The sequence below is a fragment of the Natrix helvetica genome, assembly GCF_964273705.1.
Source record: "Natrix helvetica genome assembly, chromosome: 5".
NCBI classification, from domain to species: Eukaryota; Metazoa; Chordata; class Lepidosauria; order Squamata; family Natricidae; genus Natrix; species Natrix helvetica.
This window is the reverse complement of record NC_138551.1, coordinates 110,967,101-110,989,141: the sequence shown is the minus strand read 5'-3', so window position 1 is coordinate 110,989,141 and position 22,041 is coordinate 110,967,101. Positions and strand designations below refer to the sequence as shown.

The window sequence follows — 22,041 nt, the reverse complement described above, 5'->3', positions numbered from 1 at the left end:
CCCAAGAGCTCAGGGGAGTGGAGGGCCATACTAGATCTGAAGCGCCTGAACCAACATCTGGCCTACAAACGCTTCAAGATGCAGTCCCTCCAATCCATCCTAGACTGTATAAGGCGAGGTGACCTGCTTATGTCCATCGATCTCAAGGAGGTGTATCTACATGTGCCAATCAACCAGTCCCACAGGAAGTTCCTGCGGCTGTGGTACAACAGAAGGCACTATCAGTACAGGGCTCTGCCGTTCGGACTCTCGTCCGCCCCCAGGACATTTACCAAGCTCCTTGTGGCTGTGGCGGCTCATCTGCGCACTCGTCCCATCCGTCTGGAATGTTACCTAGACGACATCATCATTCACAGTGACGCATTTGCTCACCCCACTTCCTTCTAGCACTGATCATGTTAGCTAGTTGGATAATGAAACATCTGCTAGACAACAGCCATGCTCAGATTCAGAGAACACCAGGAACCCCACAGTTCTTCTTTTCTGCCTCAGCCTTCTCTCTGCAAACCCTGCTCTTTGCTAGCACCAATGAAGTTACCTAGTTGAATAATGAAACCCACCAACCTCAGAGAGCACCAAAGACCCTACAGTTCAACCCTGAGCTATAAATATTCTCTTGATAACGCAGTGTGTGTTTTATTGTAAGATAACCATCATGTGTTGTCTGTTTTTCCTTTTACATAGTTCCCCATCAATGAAGTATGAGTCACTTGCGGTTGCTCGCTGATACTCTGAAATGTTATGGCATTTCTTCCTTTGTGAAGAAGAATGTAAACAGGACAGTATTTTGGCCAAGTCGGCCTTATGTTTCCCCTGGAGTCAAAGAACCATTTTTGAGTGGGAGCAATTCAACCTATGTTGAAGAAATGTATTATGCATGGCTTGAAGAACCAAATAGCGTGCATAAGGTAAGATTTATGTCCCTTAGACTTGTTAGGATACTTTAAAATGGATGTTTGTGTTTCTGTTTCCTCTCTATGTGCCATGTGTGCTCCTTCTTTATTCAGATTTAAAATACAGATGAGAAAGTCCTTTCAAAAATGAAACTTTAATTAATAGGGGATCATCAGCAGGTTTCTTCCTCAGTTATTCGACCTTTACGGTCCTCTTATATTATTCTGATTTCCTTGTGATTATCTTGTGTCCTGAAATCTAGTATATGCTTCTGTGCAGCATGATCTGTTGCAGACAGAAGAGTGGCTAGAAAGGAACTTTATTTGTACATAGTTTGTTAATTAAGTTAGGAGTTCTTGTGCTTTGTTATTTCTCAACTTTGGCATAGCAATATTGCATTGTAACTTCAAAACTTTAATTATTTGGAGTTTCAGGGCTGTTTTCGTTCACAAAGTCTAAGCTATTAGATTTGTTGAGAATATCAGCAAATTGGGTTAGGGGTCTTGAATCTATGTGAATAAAATAAACATTTATTACTAAACATTTAAATAAACTTTAAGATATAAACTTTTATAACTAACATTGTTACTTAATAGCTTGAGACACATTAAAATGAAATTTCATTAACTACACCTCTCAAAGAGTCACTACCTCCAATGTACACTACATAAACATGACAAAAATATAAATAAATAAATAAATAAATAAATAGATGATGATGCATTTACCCATATATATTATATGGCACAGAGAAACAATACAGTCTAGTAATGAAAATATACTATCATTGTCTAACAAGTCCATATCTCATTTATTTTCCAGAAGATGGGGATTTTTGTAGTAGATAAGCAGAAATATTCAATGGCAAACTCCTCTAAGGAAATTTGATTCACCAGACCATAGTTTATTCAACCAGTTGGACTATGTACTATCTGCATGACTTTGGTTCATTCAACATGCTACACTTCAGTGTGGTTGGCTAGCAGTATGTGGGTCATGCAAACCTATTTATAAAGTGAGTCAGCATTATGGGAGCTGTGTTGTGAATTATTCAGCAAACCATGGATCAGCCAGTCACAGCTTACTAAATTTTGGCAATGTAGGAAACCACCATAAAAACAAGGCAGGATTGAAATGGATCACTGGGTAGAGGAAAGATCACTATATAAATCCATTGGTCATTTCTGATTCTAACTGATGAATCCAAATGTAATAGGACTTTTAACAACAACAACAACAACAACAACAGCAATAATAATAATAATTTCTTAATACATTTTCGATGGCTGCCTTTGGTTTTGCAACAAGGATGATAATAGGATACGTGTGAAGACCTGAATGGGCGGTTCAGGATAAGGAAGTAGGAAAAAAGATGTCAAAGCAGGGCTTCTGTTTGGATCAGTACATCAGAACTTCCAGCTGACTGCCAGGAACCTCGAGCTCAGGGGAAAGTGAAACGGAATTACTTTGAAGACCAAGTTGAGGCAGGTCTGACACAGTATGACATTATTGAAATTTTGCCAGGTCTAAGCTAACCATCTCTCCCTCCTCTCTTGCCCTCAACCATCTTTTTTAGTCTTGGGATTTATTTTTCCGTAATGCTACTGCTAAAGCTCTTCCTGGACAGCCCCTCCCTTCATCTTTGCCAGACCTTTCTGAAGCGAAAACGTCCCTCATCCAAAGCCATGGGCTGACTAAAGCACCTGGTAAGGCTGAGAAGCTGGTTGAAGACCATCTGGCGGTCCAGTCCTTGATCAGAGCCTATCAGGTAAGTGAACAAGAGAACTCTCCTCCGTTTCCATTTGAAAATGTTCTTGGAAGTTTTTAATAAACTTCTGCCAAAGTTGTCCAGCTTTATATTATCCTGCTGAAGGAGACATTTGATTTTGTGAAGGTTGTTAATCTAATTTCTACGGGTTTGGACAGAAAGGGTACCACCAGGCATAACGATACACTGTTGTTCTTGGGTGATTTTAACAGGGAAAATAATTTTCACTCTATCCCATTTCTGTGCCAAATTCAGTAGTGTCCATCAGATATATGAAGCCAAAGAAACAGGAAGGAAGGAGCACAGACTTAAACTGTTCACAACAAGCAACAATCTTAGAAATTGCACTGAATAATCTTAGAATCTTAGAAATTGCACTGAATAAAAAAGCATTGCAGTGTACCAGCAATATACCAGCAACAGGAATCTATTCATTAATAAAATAGAGGAAGGTAGGGAAGGAAAGAAGGAAGGGTGGATATGGGACATCTATTGCAAGGGGAAATCAAAGAAAGCTGCCAAGCCAAGGCCTTTGAAAATGAAATGACCTTTGACACTAAAATTTTCTGTTAGAGAGGGTGAATGGAAGAGACAAGACTCAAGCTTCAGCAACAACAGCTCTTTATTAAGTGACAACTATGTACAATCCAGCAAAGATTCCTTTTATAGGGAGCTGTCAGACCTCTCGACCAATCACATTTGAGTATTGTTCCCACCAGATCAGAGGATCTTGGTGGAAACTACCATACTGGCTGTCAGTATGTAACATTTTCTGTTTCTTCTTCAGAGAAGAAATGGATTTACTGTGATGTAAATACCAGCTGAGCAGAATTGAAGAGAACTGTTTAGAGTATAGTCATTCTAAGTGGAGTATGTTCAAAGTACAGAAACTGCCGTCATCTCTTGTAAATTGACCAGAAGCACCATTATCTCATCCAGTGCTGTATGTGCAAGTAGGGATTTCAGAAGGAAAAGTCCTATTTCCCAATTCTCTGACTCTTTCATTATATTCAGTGTCCCAGGAGTACTTTTATCAGAACTGTGTATGTCCCTGGTTAATATACTGACCAGGCGATTGAGTGATAAGAAATTTATTTCATAACATAAAAGAGTTGTGTTGGTGCAGTGGTTAGGATGCAGTATTGCAGGCTGACTCTGCCACTGCCAGGAGTTCAATCCTGACCGGCTCAAGGTTGACTCATCCTTCCATCCTTCCGAGGGAGGTAAAACCCAGATGGTTGGGGGGGACTAGGCTGACTCTGTAAACCACTTAGAGAGGGCTATAAAGCACTGTGAAGTGGTAGATAAGTCTTCAATGCTATTGCTATAACTTACTTGTTTCTAAACATCCACATGTGCACACCAGAATGGGACAAGCCACCACAGCCAACTTGCCATGAGCAACTGGCCAGGGGACAACTTCATGGGATTCATTTACTTCCTTTTATTTTTGTTGACTGTTTTTGTCAAGGAATTATTTTATCCCTTACATCAAAGGAAATAATTCCTACCATTGCCAGCTTTTGTAATGCTTTGGTAAATAATAAAAGAATCTAATCCCACATGGAATTGGCAAGTTGCCTGTGGTGAGTTGTCCTAGACCCCGTGCCCATCTGTTTAGAGAATATTTAAGTGAATTAAAGCCTAAATTGAACTTATCAGAAAGGTTCTACACATATCGTATCATGCACAAATATAAGAATAACCACATAAGTACCAATTTGGGAATATTCACCACTGAAATTTCCCAGTGCTATTTTGTGATGTCAGTAGATAGAGTTCTTGTTATAAGGAACGCATCTTAGAATTTTAATTTTGAAATTAATTTGAAAATATTTTTTTAAAAAACTAATTTAAAATTAGAATTAGAATTTTAATGCTTGCCATGGATATAAAAATGCTTTTCATTGCTAATTGGGCCAGATTTTGCAAACTAGGTAAGACAAGATTTCCTATAATTCCCATACCCGTAAATGATTGGAGTTCTTATCTTCAGTTTGTAGGGCACTACAAAGCCCAGCTTGATCCTTTGGGGATTCATGCCGTTTCTTTTGATGCTTCCATGAATCACTGTAATTCCACAAAATTTGGTGAGCTTTTATTGATTCCGTTTAGTGTGATATTTGTTCTTTTCTTCGCCTTTCCTACTTCCCTTCTTTCCCACTCTGACCTCTTCAGATCCGGGGACACCACGTGGCTCAGTTGGATCCCTTAGGAATCCTGGATGCTGATTTGGATTCATTCGTTCCATCGGATTTAATCACTACTATAGATAAACTGGGTGAGAGTTTTAAACCACCTTGGTGTAAATTAATATCCATAGTCAGAGGAATGTCTCAGGAAAACAAAATGCAGCTGGCAAGTTAGTTAAACATTGCAATTTTCTTTCCTACTGGAATGTAGCAGTCGAATCTTCTTTAGTGAGATTGTCCTCTAATTATGTGTATTAGTTTATCATAAATAGATTAGCATTTTTATATGTATATGGATTGTTGTGTATGTTCATACATACATTGTATACTTAACTGAAGGGGGCCTCTGTGTGTGTTTGTCTGTCTGTATAGGCCTGAGAGAGAGAGGTTTTTATGTAGCAGGAATCTGGGATGAACTTTAATAAATATTCAGAAGTCCTCCCAAAGGTGCTTTTTCAAGAGCCAACTGGACTTTCTTTGTTTTGCCTTGAAGATGTTTCGTTTCTTATCCAATAAGCTTCTTCGAAACTTCTTTGGAAGAACCTTCTTGGATGAGAGCGAAATGTCTTCAAGGGGAAAAAAAGTCCAGTTGCCTCCTGAAAAAGCACTTTTGGGACAACCATGACCTATAGTATATGACTAAAAATCTCCATAAACATATTCAGAAGTCAGTTCCCTCTTCAAAAATTAACTAAGAAATTAACACCAAAATAAGAAATACTGGGAAAGAAAATATATATTTCAATAGATAAGGCATTAACTTGTATCATAATGTCTTGAAAAAATGGCTCGCATGGTTGCAGAAATCTCCAAGCGAGTACCAAATGTGTGTTCACTCTACATCCATCTTTGACTAAGCAGTTATAATGGAGGCATTCACACCTCCTATAAGCTGTTCTAAATGTCAACCATGTCTTACGGCGTAGCTTGCTTAAATCTAGTTACACAGGGCTCCCTCAGTAAATCATGGCTTAGCCTTGTGTATTGTGTGAATCCAGTCAGCACGCAACACTTCTTCTCCCCATGAGAAGGCAATTCTTTGCAGAGAAGGTCTGAAAGGGAAGAAGGTGAGCATGTGTCAGGTGGAGATCCTTGGGAGGGTGGGACCCTTGTTTGATTTTGGCTTGCTGCCTTCCTCTCTGCTAATCATGTCACAGAGTTTTATGGCTTGTACGAATCCGACTTGGACAAAGTCTTCCGATTGCCCACAACCACCTTCATAGGAGGAAATGAGACGATGCTTTCTCTACGGGAGATTATCAAGCGACTGGAGGTCAGTGCTGTTGCTTCTTCTCCTGAATGGGACTTGAGCGATTTCCAATCTTCCACCAACATGGACAGGGCAAGCCACTGGCATATAAAAAGAGAGCAAGCCCCCCCACTTCCCTTCTAGCCCTGATGATGTAATCTAGTTGGGTCATGAAACGTCTTCAAGAAAACTACTAAGCTCAGAGAGTCCCAAGGATCCCAACAGTCTTGATGACCCCAAGTAGCTATCATTTCTTGCTACAAATTTTATTTAACTAGCTGTTGGTGGTCAATTAATGTCCATAGTCAGAGGAATGTCTCAGGGGGAAACAAAATGCAGCCAGAATTCCTGGGGGATTTGAAGGAGGTAATCCTATGGGGAGTAGGGAGAAACACAGCCTTTTCTATAAGGTGGAGCAATAGACTTTAAAGGAAAATTTTATTAACTTGTCTGTCATGCCCCCCTTTTCATTTATACATCTATTGCCTTGCTGTCCAGAATACCTATTGTCAACACATAGGGCTGGAATTTATGTTTATTAATGATGTGGAACAGTGTGATTGGATCCGGCAGAAGTTTGAGATGCCCGGCGTCATGAAATTTAACAACGAAGAAAAACGGACGTTGTTGGCCAGACTGGTACGATCTACAAGGTATATTGGAAAGATGTGATAAGCGTGTGTGGTTGAGATCTACCTTAGAAGAACCTCTCAGCAAAGCTGTCTTAGCTGTTTAGTAAATACTTAGGGTTTCCCCTCCCTCTGCATTCATAGGACAGGTTGAGGCAAAGAAACCGTAAAAACACAGCATTTGGGGGGGCCCTCATCACAGTTAATGAACCTAGCCACTAATGCCTGTCCTCTCAAGAATGTTTAAATATTAATTTCACAGTGTTCCACAAATACAACATTTGTCTTCCCTGGGAGTATTTATTCAGCGAGACAGCCGTAGATCACTGTTGCCCAAGTTTAATTAAAATAAAAATGAATTCCAGACAGATGCTTTTAATAATTGGGTTAACATGGCATTTGATTGACAGGCTGTTAACCGCACTTCAAACAGAAGTTTTGCTCATTTATCTTTCTGGAAGTGGGGCAGCGGGACCTTCAGCCACACAATTTCTGCTGCTTGTGCTGATTAACATTAGACGGATTGGTTTAATAAAGTGGGAAGGCATTTCTTAGTATCTAGTTTATATACAAGAAGAACAGCTCCTTAATAGTGGCTATATGGAGGGATTCTGATCCTGTATATTTCTCCTCTCCTCTCCTCTTCCTCCCTCCCTTTATTTTATTAAGGAATCCACTCCTGTTTACTTGTTGCTGATAAATAACTATGCAGTACTCTTGTATTCAAGTCAATTTCTAAGATTGTGATAGTTTGAGGTTATTATACTTGCTACATCAATGGATGTTTTCTTTTTGTTTTAGCAACAGACTTTAGCTTGCCCATAATAAATGGTTGTTTTTTCACTTCCTTAGGTTTGAGGATTTCCTGGCTAGAAAATGGTCATCAGAAAAGCGCTTTGGCTTGGAAGGATGCGAAGTCATGATTCCTGCTCTTAAAACGATCATTGATAAATCAAGTGAAATGGGAATTGAATATGTTATAATGGGCATGCCCCACAGGTAATTGCCTGGCTGGGTCATTTAATCCCTGAGCAAGGCACTGCCTTGCAGTTCCTGAATATTATCTCAGATTTGGGCCTCACTTTTGTTTTTAGAAGTTGGCTGTGGAATGCTAATAGGAGTCGCGGTGGTGCAGTGATTAGAATGCAGGACTGCAGGCTACTTCTGCTGACTGCCAGCTGCCAGTAGTTCAATCCTTACCAGCTCAAGGTTGACTGAGCCTTCCATCCTTCCGAGGGGGGTAAAATGAGGACCCAGTTTGGGGGTCAATAGGCTGACTTCATAAACTTCTTAGAGAGGGCTGTAAAGCACCGTGAAATGGTATATAAGTCTGAGTGCTATTGCTACTAACATCAAGACACACTTCTAGAGCAGCATCGGGAACAAATCACAGTTGCGTATTGACAATAAATGAATCTCTTAACAATAGCAGTAGTACTTATATACCGCTTCATGGTGCTTTACGACTCTCTCTAAGCGGTTTACATAATCAGCCTATTACCCTCAATCTGGGTCCTCATTTGACTGACCTTGGAAGGCTGGAATGCTGAGTCAATCTTGAGCCTGGTGAGATTTGAACTCCTGGAGTGAGCAGTGAGTTAGCCTGCAATACTGCATTCTAACCACTATACCACTACAGCTCTAGATAATAGGTAGGTAGGTAGGTAGAATAGCAATAGCAATAGCCATATCACTTACTTATATAGCGCTTCACAGTGCTTTACAGCCCTCTCTGAGTGGTTTACAGAGTCAGCATCTTGTTCCCAATAATCTGGGTCCTTCTTTTACCGACCTCGGAAGGATGGAAGGCTGAGTCTACCTTGAGCCTGGTGAGATTTGAACTGCTGGCAGTGGAATGCAGAGTCAGCCTGCAATACTACCTTCTAACTTCTGCGCTTTAACATTGCATCAGTCTTTTTTGACACAGGACTAATGAGAGCTTAGGGTAGGGAGTGGAAGGGAATTATGTCAATCGTGGTTCACCAATTGCCTTTAGAATGAGACTGGGTGTGGGAACACAGTTCACTGGAAGCGTGACTAACATTTGCCAGAGATCTTGGCAGAGGAAGCTTGAGTTTGGATTAGAAGCCAGTTTGACTGCATTGAAATCTAAGCTATGTCAGGCTTCCTCAAGTAACAAACCACATTCACATTCTATGAACGAGAATTTGTTTTCTCAGCAGAGTGACATATTTTTGAACAAGAAGATTGCATTGTATATCGGAAGAATTAAAGAATTAGAGGCAGGGAATTTTGCTTTTCATAAATAAGTGCATCATCTACTTTCCTAAATATCTATGAAGATTCTCAACTATCCAGGTCATTGTTGTCCCAGAGGTGTCTCCCCCCCCCCCCCCCAAATCAACTGGATTTTCTTGCTTATTTCTTTGAAAACATTTTGCTTCTCATCCAACAAGCTTCTTCAGCTCTTCTCTTTGGCTGGTAACAGCTAATAGCTAACAAATTCCACATTTACATGGAATATTATTCCTGATTTTTAAGGGTTTTCTTTTTCATTTAGCGTATTACCGTGTTTGCGCTAATCCATTCTGTTACCAAGAACATTCCTCTTCATTGCGGGAGAGGCACCTCAAATCTTTTTTTCTTTTCTTTTTAAAAAAACTTTTATTTTTATTTTGTTTTTATTTTATTTTTAAGACAAACAAAAACAAAACAACACATACAAAAAACTTTCCTCAATTTCATCAAACATGTCATTTGGTTACAGGCTTTTGTGCATCAATTTTTCAATTAGAAATAAGATCACTGGTTGTCCATCAAACTTAACGAAATACATCACTATCATTGAGCATCCTGTGTTCAGGTTACCATTACTAATCCTTCATTTCAAACAAACTTTATTTCCACTAAATCTTTAATTATCTATTAATCAACAATAAATCTTTATAAAATTATAAAATCACCTATCTCTATCTATTGGCCTTACAAAAAATAAAAATAGTAATACTAATAAAAAAAATATTTCCCATTGACTCATATTGTACATCATTACTTTCAATTAACCACAATGTCACCAATCATCCATAGAGTATAGAATACTTATAGTGTAACATATTCAACTCCAGTAATAATTTTCCATTGTTAATCCAAATAGTTATTGAATATTTCAATTCATGTTATGTATCAATTATTCATTACATCATCATTAGTCCATTTAACATACAAAAATCTTTCCAGTATAACATGATCACTACTTACAATTATACATAATGTTCAAGTCATCCCACTCTTATACATTAGATTCATTATTGTCCTTTATATATCATATGATCAAGCACTCTATTTCATAACAAAAAAAACTTTCATAGCAATGACTATGACTTGCTAGTAATTCATAGGTAAACAATTTCCAAGTTTTTTTGTCTAACCATTGGTAAAACAAATCCCATACCTTATAAAGTTGCTCGTCCTCTTGCTCTCTAATTACAAATGTAAGTTTACTCATTTCAGCACATTCCACTATTTTCCAAATAATTTCCCTCTGTTGGTATTTTCTCATTTTTCCAGTTTTTGGCAAATACAATTCTAGCAGCTGTTAAGACATTTACAATCAAATATTTCAAGTCCTTCTTGTATGTTTCTGGTATGATTCCCAATAAAAAGAGTTCTGGTTTTAAGTCTATGTGTTTATGTATCATTTTCTCCAACCACGAAAATCTTTTTTTTCTTAGAATCTCCTTTATTGTTTTTTTTTAATTTTTTTGCTTTGCTGTCAATGTAAATTAAAGTTCAAAGTAATAAACCTTCATCATACGAATTTTAACATTTAATGCTGTTGCATGCTGCTTTCCCCCAATTCTCTTGTGCATTGTTCCCAACAATTGGCAGTTTAGCCATTCAGCTTATTTTCTGTTTATTAATGGTCTTCTAATTTCAGCAGTTTGTCTCATCTTTTAAAACAATTCTGTTCACATTTAGATGAGGTATAAATATACTGATAATATCATTTGGGAGAAAAATAGTAACATTTTAAACCGTGATGTATGACACCGATCACTGATCTTAGCCATTGATTATATGGTATAGATTTGTTGATTTTTACCACTTGTGATTTATTTTGGATGCTTTTTCCCCCCCAGAGGAAGACTGAATGTGTTGGCAAATGTTATTCGAAAAGAACTTGAACAAATATTTTGTCAATTTGACCCAAAGCTTGAAGCAGCAGATGAGGTGGGAAAATATCCTTTCAACTTTTCCAAATATTGTCGGCTACAATTGTTTGTCTTGATCATGCTGCTGTGTGGGTATTTTGGGTTTTGGCAACTTGATCAACTTTCCATAAAAGCTAGAGTGACCATTTGTTTAATTAATTTTGATGCTCTGCCATATCGCTGAACAATAATTGTTTATGTTGTACATTAAATGTTTTTTTATTAAAAAAAAGAATTCTACCCTTGATGTATCAGGATGTCATTGTCTGTGGAGATTCTCAGTCATCCAGGTCATGGTTGTTCCTTCATGGAGCTTTTTCAAGAGGCAACTAGACTTTCTTCTTCTTGTTTTTTCTTTGAAGATGTTTTGCTTGTCATCCAAAGAAGCTTCTTCAGTTCTGAAATGAAGAAGCTTCTTGAATGAGAAGTCAAATGTCTTTAAGGAAAAACAAAGTCCAATTGCCTCTTGGGAAAGCAACTTTTCCAAGAGGCACGTAGCATTTATTTCTTTTAAAGTAGCTTTGAAGTCTTCTTCTGCTACCTCTGTGAATATTAAATTGTTGCACCGAATGGTGGAATGTCAATAAATAGAAAAGGATGACTACCAGAAATTCAGGTGACTACCAGAAGCCAAGAAAGAGACACAGAAAACTGTGTAGTTTTCCCTAGCCTCTACTGATTATCTGGAGTTTTGCACGCCTATTCTGGAAACCATAGGTAGAATAGATGTACTATCAATTATTTTGCTGTTGGGTAATTCACAAACTTAACAGATAACATAAACACTCTCCTGCTAGGATTCAACTAAGTTATGAAATAAAGAACAAAACACAGGTCAAGGAAGCTCACATTTACAAGAGTCAGCTGCAAACTTTGAATTCTTGGTATAGATGCAACTGGACTTTCTGGTTTTCCTTTGAAGACCAGAAAGTCCAGTTGCCTCTTGAAAAAAAGCACCTTTGGAATAACCATGATCTGGATGACTGAGAAGCTCCATAGACTCTTGGTATATTGTATTTTGCTGATTCGATAAAGACATATAAATAAGTCAGAGTTTAGGTAAAGAAATCATTGCTTAACATTCTGCCAATCGATCCTGGGAGCCTATGTGTATACTAACGTTCCTAATTTATGACTGCCTAAGGGATCTGGAGATGTAAAATATCATTTGGGAATGTATCACGAGCGAATCAATCGAGTAACGAACAAAAAGATCACCCTGTCCCTTGTGGCCAACCCATCTCATTTGGAAGCGGTAGATCCTGTTGTCCAAGGCAAAACCAAAGCTGAACAGTTTTACCGGGGGGATACCGAAGGAAGAAAGGTAACATTGTCTTAATAGTTTTGGTCTTGTGTCATACAGGTTCCATTTTCAAAGCTCATTTTGCCTCCATTTATAGAAAATAAGTGGGAAATCACCATGGATGTTCAGTACAAACCATGATGGCACCCAAATTATGTCTGGCATGTCAGTGTTATCATTGTGCAACCTAGACGGTCTAGAACAACTTGCCATGCCCAACTCAGTGTGGGAAAATTCACTGTGGGACAATTCTATGCAGGATAACTCAAGAGAGAGACAAGTGAATTGCAGTGGGCCTTGTCTTGCTTTAAGTTTGAACCTTCTCAAGTTTGGAAGTCCTCCAGGCTGGGGTGAGCTGCAGTTCTCTACTTGTCCCTCTCTTGAGTTAACCTGTGTTGAATTGTTCCACGGCAAGTGGTCCCACAGTGAGTTGGCCGCCGTGAGTCAGCCAGGGTGAGTCAGCCAGGGCAATATGGAGAGAAGCTGGATTATTTATGAGCTCCAGAAGCTCTTTTAGAGAATCTGGCCCCAAGACATTGAGGACACTAAAGGCCATAACCAGTAGTTCTCCAGCTGATGGCGCAAGAGGGTCCAGGAATGGGTTGTTCAATCCTTATTTGCCCAAGAGACTGAGTCAGAATTGAAGCCACACCTCCAGCTTCCCCTGCTGATATCCAATTCTGACTCAGTCTTGCCCAAAAAGAGATGTAATTTTTTTTGCTGTGAGTGTAAATTGGTTTCTTTTTCAGAATAGTTTTTCATTTATTTCTTTCGCTTATCTTTAATTTATTAAGTGGAAGGAAGGTGTTTGAACTTGGCTCACAAGTTCTTTCCCACCGGTTTGTGTTAGGATAGTGAATTGTGCGGGTTGGATTCTCCTGGAGGTTCCCAGGTTCCTCGCAAGTAAGTGCCGGCCATCGGAGTCTATTGCAGCTCTGCTCGGCTTGATTCCGATTACTGGCTCGTAAGAGGCCAGGTCTTAGCGTTCCAAATATCATGCAGAATTAAATCATTTTCCAAAGCAAAGTTAACCTTAAAGCTCCAATTTAATAAGACAGACATGTTGGCATTATGCTATGAAATTTCAACTCTATTTTACATCCTGTGGGTTCACCCAGTTGAAAGTTCATATCTTTCCCCACACCCCATAATTCATCACATGTTCCAATCATCATCTTCCACACTGGCATCTACACCCCTCTGCTTCTGGTCAGGTGTCGAGGTGCGGAGACAAAAGATGACCTTGGCTTCTATAAAAGAATGACAACATACATTCCACAATCCTACTCCTTTCTATTCCTCCCTCCCAACTACTACACTAATGAAACACATAGGAAATTATAAGAAAGTGTGGCAGGCCAAAGATTCTTAAAGGAACCTCTGCAGGCCTGACAGGCGGCCTATCTCCAAAAACCCCACGTTGTCTGCAAAAGAAGTAAAAGTATTCATTACTATACACATTTAACCACCTCTGCCTCCCCCAGGGGGACCCTTTGGCTTATCAGGGAACTTCTCATGGAATTGTTTCACTAATTTATCCGCTTTCAGATCCCAACTCTTCACGCATGTAGCTTCGGACAAAGGGTATCCCTTCCAATGCACTAAATATTGTAAGCGACCTCTATATAGCCTGAAATCTAATATTTTTTTCACCTCATAATGTGTTTCCCCTTCTACCACTACGGGAGGAGGTGGAGCTTGGGTGGATGGCCTTATGCTAGACCCCCTTACTGGCTTCAATAAGCTACAATGGAATACCGGGTAAATTTTCCCTAGGAGTCTGGGTAGGCTGAGTCGAACTGTAACTGGGTTAATTATCTTTTCTATTGGGAAAGGACCTAGAAATTTTGGACCTAATTTCTTACTAGGCATCCTTAACCTTATGTATTTAGTAGACACAAAAACTTTGTCCCCCACTCAAAAGGGGGGTTGTAGGGAGCGATATTTATCAGCTTGCTTCTTGTAGGCTTCTGCCGCATCTGCTAGCGCCCTTTTCGTATTTTCCCATCCCTTCTTTAGTGCCTCCAGCCATTCATTCAGAGACATGGAGGAGGGGGGTTCTTTAGGTAGTTCAGGCATGGGAACGAATTCCATGCCACTGGTAATCTGGAAAGGAGTTAATCCTGTACTGCTGTGGACCGCATTATTATATGATACTTCGGCGAAGGGTAGCAAGTCCGACCAATTGTCTTGCTGATAGTCCACATAACACCGGATGTACTGTTCCACCATTGCATTGGCCCTCTCTGCTGCTCCATTTGTGCTGGGATGAAATGCTGAACTGAGTCCCTGTGTGGACCCGATCAATTTTAGGAATTCTCTCCAGAACTTGGCGGTGAATTGAACTCCATGATCTGAAATGATCCTTTTTGGTACCCCATGTAGGCGATAAATGTGTTTCACAAACATTTTTGCTAATTTCTTTGCGGATGGTAGGCCTGAACAAGCGATAAAGTGTGCTTGCTTGGAAAACAAATCAATAACTGTCCAGATTACTCTAATACCCTTGCTATCTGGAAGCTCGACGATGAAGTCCATTGCTATCTCTTCCCATGGTCGGCTAGGGATGGCTACTTGTTGTAGTAGTCCAGGGGGCTTTCCTGGCCGGGTTTTCATTGTGGCACAAGTAGCACAGCTTTTTACATAATCTTCCACCTCCGACCTCATCTTCGGCCACCAAAATTGACGTCTGGCGAGGTGGAGAGTTTTCAGGAATCCGAAATGACCTCCTAGTTTCGCATCATGATTCTGCTGTAGTACTTGCAGTCTCATCTCTGCAGGGACGTACAGTTTGGACCCCTTCCAGGCTACGCCATCATTCATCGTTAGGATGTCCTTGTTGTTGTTGAACCATGGGCCTGTCCGGAGGGCCGCTTTCAGTTCGGTTTTCAGCTTATCTTGGCTTCGAGTGGTGACTTGAGCTGCCTTTTGGTGGGAAGGAGATATGATGGGGTGGACAACTTCTTCCTTTTTACTGTCAAACTGGGGTTTTCTCGACAACGCATCTGCTAATAAGTTCTTTCCTGCGGGATGTGTTTTATTTCAAATTTGAACCTTTGGAAATATTGGCCCCAACGAACTTGTTTAGGGGATAACTTCCGATGGGCAAGGAGAGCTTCGAGGTTTTTATGATCAGTCCATACCTCGAACGGTATATCCCCCCCTTCCAGGAGATGTCTCCAGGTGAGCATATTCCACCTGATCGCGAATGCCTCCTTCTCCCAAATGGGCCACCTTCTTTCCGTAGTGGTGAGTTTCTTGGAGATGTAAGTGCAAGGTAAGAGGTGGCCTTTTTTATTCTTTTGCAGTAGCACCGCGGCTATCACGACATCACTGGCATCCGTTTGGATTATGAAAGGTCGCTCTGGATCGGGGTGTTGCAATATGGGTTCTTGGGCAAAGAGCCGTTTTAATTTCTCAAAAGCCTTTTCACAATCTATTGTCCATTTTAACGGTTGGTTTGCTTTCGGTTTAGTTGGGGAAGGCCCGGTTTTTAAGAGTTTGGTCAATGTTAGGGCAATTTCAGCGAATGTCAGAATAAACTGCCTATAAAAGTTTGCAAATCCAAGGAAGCTTTGTAATTGTTTGCGAGTGCTTGGAGGTTTCCAATCTAACACCGCTTTAACTTTTCCTGGATCCATTTCTACTCCTTCCTTGGAGATACGATACCCCAGGTAATCTAGCGAGGTCTTGTGGAACTCACACTTTGACAACTTTGCGTATAGTTTGGCAGCCAGAAGTTTTTTCAGGACGACCAGTTTCACATGTTCTTCCAGGGTCTCAGAGAAGATCAAGATGTCATCTAAATAGACGAGTACGGTATAGGTGGTCGTGTAGCACTTCATTTATGTACTGCATGAATACTGCGGGTGCTCCTTGTAGTCCGAAACGCATGACTTTATATTGGAAGCTGCCCAGGGGAGTGTTAAAAGCAGTCTTCCACTCATCCCCTTTCCGGATTCGTATACGGCAGGGGTGTCCAAACTTTTTTCAAAGAGTGCCAGATTGGATGAAGTGAACATGCTGGAGGGCCGAACATTTTTCCGAACATTCTTTGAACAATTACATTTAAATGCAAATGAATTATGAAATGAAACTCACTTAACGACGCTCTTGCTTAGGAACCAAAATTTTGGGCTCAATTGTGGTCATAAGTTCTCTTTCTTTTTCTTTTTCTTTCATCTCTCTCTCCCACTTTCTTTTTTTCTTTTTCTTTCTCTCTCTCTCTCTGGCTGTTTGTCTCTCTCTCCCTCCCTCCCTCTCTGTCTCCCTCTGTCATTTTGGGGCTGCCAGTTGGGAAAGGGGCTTTGCTCCTGCTCTGGGCTGTAATTGCGCCTATGTTTTCCACGGCGTGGAGCAGCGGCGAGGCTGTGCGCGGCCAGCGATGATTCCGGAGGCCATCAGTGGGGGGCAGGGTCCCCCCTCGCGTTCCTCGTCTTCCCTGATGGCCCCCGGAGTCATTGCCGGCCACGCAGAACCTCGTTGCTGCTCCACGCCTTGGAAAACAGGCGCGCGCGCACAGCTCAGAAAATTACAGCCTCCGAGACTTCGTAACGGCGGGAACTTGTTGTCACCCGCCCGGGCTTCTGCAGAAGCTTCCCTCCAAAGCCTTCTGAGGGAGGAAGGGCCAGTTGGGAAAGGGGCTTTGCTCCTGCTCCGGGCTGTAATTGCGCCTATGTTTTCCACTGCGTGGAGCAGCGGCGAGGCTCTGCGCGGCCAGCGATGATTCCGGAGGCCATCAGTGGGGGGCAGGGTCCCCCTCGCGTTCCTCGTCTTCCCGGATGGCCTCCGGAATCATCGCTGGCCGCGCAGAGCCTCGCTGCTCCACGCTGCTCCACGCCGTGGAAAACATAGGCGCAATTACAGCCCGGAGCAGGAGCAAAGCCCCTTTCCCAACTGGCCCTTCCTCCCTCAGAAGGCTTTGGAGGGAAGCTTCTGCAGAAGACCGGGCGAGTGACAACAAGTTCCTGCCATTGTGAAGTCTCGGAGGCTGTAATTTTCTGAGCTGTGCGCGCGCATTATGCCTGCTCCTGAACCAGGATACAGGCACTCACTGGCTCCCAGGCCTGGGCCCAGTCATGACATTGGTGAATTTGAGGACTTGCCTGATAACATTCAATCACTTATTCATCGAGCCATTGCACATGGCATAGCCCTCCAGGGTCACCCAACTGACCAGCCGGACGTGGAGCTGTTGGAGGCCAAGCGCAGACGTATCCAGGATCCGGTTCCTTGCCCAGACAGACACAGAGAGAGGTCTCTCCTTCGCTGAGGAGCGAGGTTTCACTCCAGGAAGAGGAGGAACAAAAGGAGACGGAGCTTTCTGATGATGAAGGTTTGGCACCGGATTCCCCTGCCTTTGCCGGTTTGTTTCCTCCTAATTTGTTCCGTTCCTTGCTATTTAAAGCCAGGAGCACTGCAGCCGCTGAGACGGAGAAGGACAAAAAGAAGGAGAAGGAGCCCGGGACCGAGGCTTTGACTTCTAAGGCAGCACCAAAGAAAAAGTGTTTCTTTGTGGAACCCATGGCACAGAAAGAGGAGATCCCTGCACCGAAACTGTTCTGGATGTCATCCAGAAGCAGTGGGCCAAGCCAGGTACTTTCCCCACCCCAGGTGGGAATGACAGACAGTTCTATAATATGGAGCCTAATTTCTCCCAGGCATTACAGGTTCCAGAGGTGGACGCTCCTGCAGCCGCCTTCGCTTCTCCAACTCCCATGGTGGTGAGTGATGTGGCCAACAAATTAAAGGCAGAAGAGAAGAGGACTGAACTGGCGTTGCGTAAGACCTTCCTGGCGGCAACATGGGCGATTAAGGCCGCTTCCTCTGCCTCCTTCTTCAATCATGCCACGCTGATTGAGCGCACGATGTGAGGCTGCTTCAGGACATCAGCAAGGTTATGGCTGCGACTCAGTTTTCTTGGATGCGACCTTGAACGCCGCTAAGTTTGCCTCCAAAGCTCTTTCTTCCTCGGTTTCAGCTAGGCGGATGGTGTGCCTTCGAAACTGGCAGGCAGAGGCCAAAGCAAAGTGGAAGCTGGCGGCCGGCCCATATGCAGGGAAAAAAGCTATTTGGTGAGGTTCTGGACCCAATCCTCATTGAGGATAAGAACAAACGTAAGGTTTTGCTTGCCACAACTAAAAAGCAGGAACACAAGTACACACCATATACACGTAGGGCGCCCTATAGGGGTACTGACACAGATTATCATTACCAGCCTAGAAACTTTCAGCCACGTCAGGACAGGGGGCTGGATAGGTCTTCCTATAGGGATAGGTCACGTTTCCAACCCCAGGGTAAACGGCCTTTTCGAGGGGGGGGGCTCGAATGAGCGGGTCTGAACGGCTCCCATTGGTGGCCAGTTGGTGTTGTTTGCCGAACGATGGGAGAATACTGCTTCGGATCTCTGGGTCCTCAATACGGTAAAGTTTGGCCTGCAACTAGAATTCCTTTCCGTCCCCCCGAATTCTTTTCGTACATTTACATCCTCCAAATGCGCACTTAAGAGACAGCTCATGCGTCAGGCAATAGACCACATGATGGAGATCCAGGCGGTGGAGGTGGTTCCCCAGGAGGACCGGGGCAGGAGGTTTTATTCCAACCTCTTTGTGGTTCCAAAGTCCTCTGGGGGTTGGACCTTAAAAGACCTTAAAAGGTTGAATCGCTACTTCTTGACCTTAAAAGATTGAATCGCTACTTAGTTTACAAATGGTTTAAGATGGCCTCCCTTTGTTCCATTCTTGAAGATATCAGGGAAGATGACTACCTCACTTCCATTGATTTGATGGAGGCTTACCTTCATGTATCTATCCTCCCTGAGCATAGGAAGGTCCTTAGGTTTTTCTATGCTGGTAATCACTACCAGTATAGGGCTCTTCCCTTCGGCCTTGCCTCGGCTCCCAGGACTTTCACGAAGGTCCTGGCAGCCCTGGCTGCTCACCTCAGAACGGTTCCCACCAGACTTCATTGTTATTTAGATGATATTGTCCTCCAGGCAGAGTCGCCAGAGCGATCCCTTCAAGATCTAGGCCTGACAGTGGAGACCCTGCAGAAGTATGGGTTCTCCATAAACTTCCAGAAGAGCCACATGCGACCTTCTACCAGACTGTTGCATTTGGGAGCAATCATAGATTCCTCCTCTGGCATGGTGTTTCTGTCCCAGGATCGCAGGGCTAGTTTAGTGAAACTGGTCAACCAGGTGCAGAGAGAACGGTGTGCACCCATAATCACCTTATCTCAGTTGTTGGGGAAGATGATTTCATGTATAGATTTTGTTCCCTGGGCGAGGCTCCATGCTAGAAACTCTTCAGTGGTTCTTGCTCCCGTACCAAAGGAACAAGCCCAGTGCCTCGTCTTTTCAGGTTCGAATACACCCCCCCCCCACGTGAGACTCTCCCTAAGGTGGTGGGTTTCCCCAGCGCTAGCCAAAGGGTGTGTGTTCAGGGGGCCAGAAAGACTTACTCTGACCACGGACACGAGCCTTTATGGCTGGGGATCGTTGCTGGGGACACAGCTGGCCCAGGGTCGCTGGTCCCCTTTGGATCTTACACATAACATAAACTGGCTGGAGCTGGCTCTTCGACACTTTCAGGCCCTTGTAGAGCAAAGACACGTCCTACTTCTGACGGACAATGTGGCCACAAAGGCGCATGTAAACAGGCAGGGAGGGACTCACTCCAGAGCCCTCTGGGTGGAATCTCAGCGCCTGGGTCATTGGGCAGAGAGGCACCTGTTGTCCATCAAGGCAGAGCACATATCCGGAGATGCCAATCACCAAGCAGACTGGCTCAGCAGGGCCACAGTGGACCAGACGGAGTGGAAGCTGGAACCGGAACTGTTCGAAGAGATTTGCAGCAGATTCGGACGGCCAGTGGTAGACCTCTTCGCATGCCTGGAAAATGCCCAGCTCCCCAGGTTTTTCACGCGATTCCAGACTCAGGGAGCGGAGGGGAGCAGTGCCCTACGCAGCAGGTGGCCCCCAGGTCTGCTTTATGCATTTCCCCCACTTCCACTGATTCCAGGGGTGTTGGGGAAGATAGTGAAGGAAGGGGCGGAGGTAATCATGGTCGCCCCATACTGGCCACGCAGACCTTGGTTCACGGATCTTTTAGGTCTATCCATTGTCAAACCCTGGAGAATCCTGCAGAAGATCTCCCTACGCCAGGAGGTCCTGGTCCATCCGGAGCCTCAATGGCTCCAGTTGACCGCCTGGTATTTGAGAGGAAGATCTTAAGAGAGGCAAGGTTCTCCTCGCGGGTGATACGAACCATCGTTGCTTCCAGATGCCCTACCACGACCAGGATTTATAACACCACGTGGTCCACTTTTTGTACTTGGTGCCGTAAGGCGCGTGTGGACCCGAAATGTCCCTCACTCACTAATACCCTGGAATTCCTCCAGGATGGGCTCAATAGGGGATTGGCCCATAACACACTTCAGAGTCAAGTCTCGGCCCTGTCGATTGTCCTGGTCTTGGACGGCCGGGAGGGCCTAGGCCATCATCCGGTGGTGAAGAGATTTCTACGGGGGGGGGGGGGGGGGCGGCAAATCTTCGGCCCCCGGTAGTTCACAGGTTCCCATCTTGGGATTTGTCCACGGTCCTCCTGGCCCTAGTGGATCCTCCCTTTGAACCGCTGAGGACCGTGTTCTTGCAGTTCCTCACTTTAAAGGTGGTCTTCCTAGTTGCCATCACATTGGCTAGGAGGATTTCAGAGTTAGGTGCCCACTCTGTCAGGGAGGACCTTTGTATTTTCCAACCTAACACGGTTGTACTGAGGCTTGATCCCGCCTTTATCCCCAAGATAAATTCCTATTTTCATAGGGCCCAGGAGTTAATTCTACCGGACTTCTGCCCTAATCCCTCTCATAGAAAGGAGAAGTCGTGGCACAAGCTGGACGTTCGGAGAGCCCTCCATATTTACATAAAGAGAACGGCGCCCTCCAGGAAAACAGGTGTTGTTTGTTTCTTTCCAGCCTTCTGCCAAGGGGTCATGGATGTCCTCCTCTAATATTGGATGCTGGTTGCGAGCTTGTATTGCCAGGCCTTATGAGGTGAGAGGCAAATCAGTACCACAGGGGATAATGGCTCATTTGACTAGGAGTGCGACCACCACGGCTGTGTGGAACACTCAGGCCCCAATTGGTGATGTTTGTAGAGCTGCAATGTGGGTTTCCCCTTCACCTTTTATTAAGCATTATAGATTGGGTGTGTTTGCGTCTGCAGAGGCATCATTTGGGCGTAGGGTGCTGCAGGGGGCACATGCTCCCTCGGGTGCCACGAACCAGTGAGTTCCCACCCTAGGGACTGCTGCTTTGATATGCCCCATTCCTGGACCCTCCTGCGCCATCAGCTGGAGAAGGAACGTTGGTCCTACCTGAAAGTTCTTCTCAGCATGGCGCAGGACAGTCCAGGTCCCACTCTAGTTGTTGTTTTTGGTTAGGTCTGTGTCCCCGGGGGCTGCTAATGCTGCGGGCAGGGCCTGTTCTTCTTTTGTTTCTCTAGTTGGAGCTGCGCCTCTTCGGAATTGGATATCATCAGGGGAAGCTGGAGGCATGGCTTCAATTCTGACTCAGTCTCTTGGGCAAATAAGGATTGAACAACCCATTCCTGGACCGTCCTGCGCCACGCTGAGAAGAATGTTCAGGTAGGTCTCTGTATCTCCAGAAGAAGTGCTTCAGGATCTGTGGAAATACAAAGATCTCCTTTTCAAAATCATTACAGCAGCCGTATCTTTCCAGACCCACTGGTAATTTTGAGAACTGCTCTTGGCTGAAGGCATGAAGTGGTTCTAGGGTGCAACTTTTAAAGTATTGCACAAATCCTTAAAGAAACAC

At 43.4% G+C, this 22,041-nt stretch overlaps 1 protein-coding gene across 10 annotated transcripts in view; it reads left to right on the top strand.

Moving 5' to 3' along the window:
- The window catches only part of OGDHL (oxoglutarate dehydrogenase L), a 113,874-nt gene that overhangs the window by 5,794 nt on the left and 86,039 nt on the right, over window positions 1-22,041 (top strand). For 8 of the 10 annotated variants that reach the window (XR_014175565.1, XM_081955346.1, XM_081955344.1 and 5 more), the window contains exons 2-9: window positions 685-908; window positions 2,471-2,662; window positions 4,841-4,943; window positions 6,012-6,127; window positions 6,602-6,756; window positions 7,585-7,731; window positions 10,833-10,923; window positions 12,049-12,228. Coding sequence is in view for 9 of the 10 variants with exons in the window: in XM_081955346.1 (XP_081811472.1) it covers window positions 702-908; window positions 2,471-2,662; window positions 4,841-4,943; window positions 6,012-6,127; window positions 6,602-6,756; window positions 7,585-7,731; window positions 10,833-10,923; window positions 12,049-12,228 (1,191 nt within the window). In the remaining variant the exon portion in view is untranslated. Of the gene's footprint in view, window positions 1-684; window positions 909-2,470; window positions 2,663-4,658; window positions 4,753-4,840; window positions 4,944-6,011; window positions 6,128-6,601; window positions 6,757-7,584; window positions 7,732-10,832; window positions 10,924-12,048; window positions 12,229-22,041 lie in introns of all 10 variants that reach the window. The other 2 variants (XM_081955349.1, XM_081955348.1) reach the window with 2 other exon arrangements.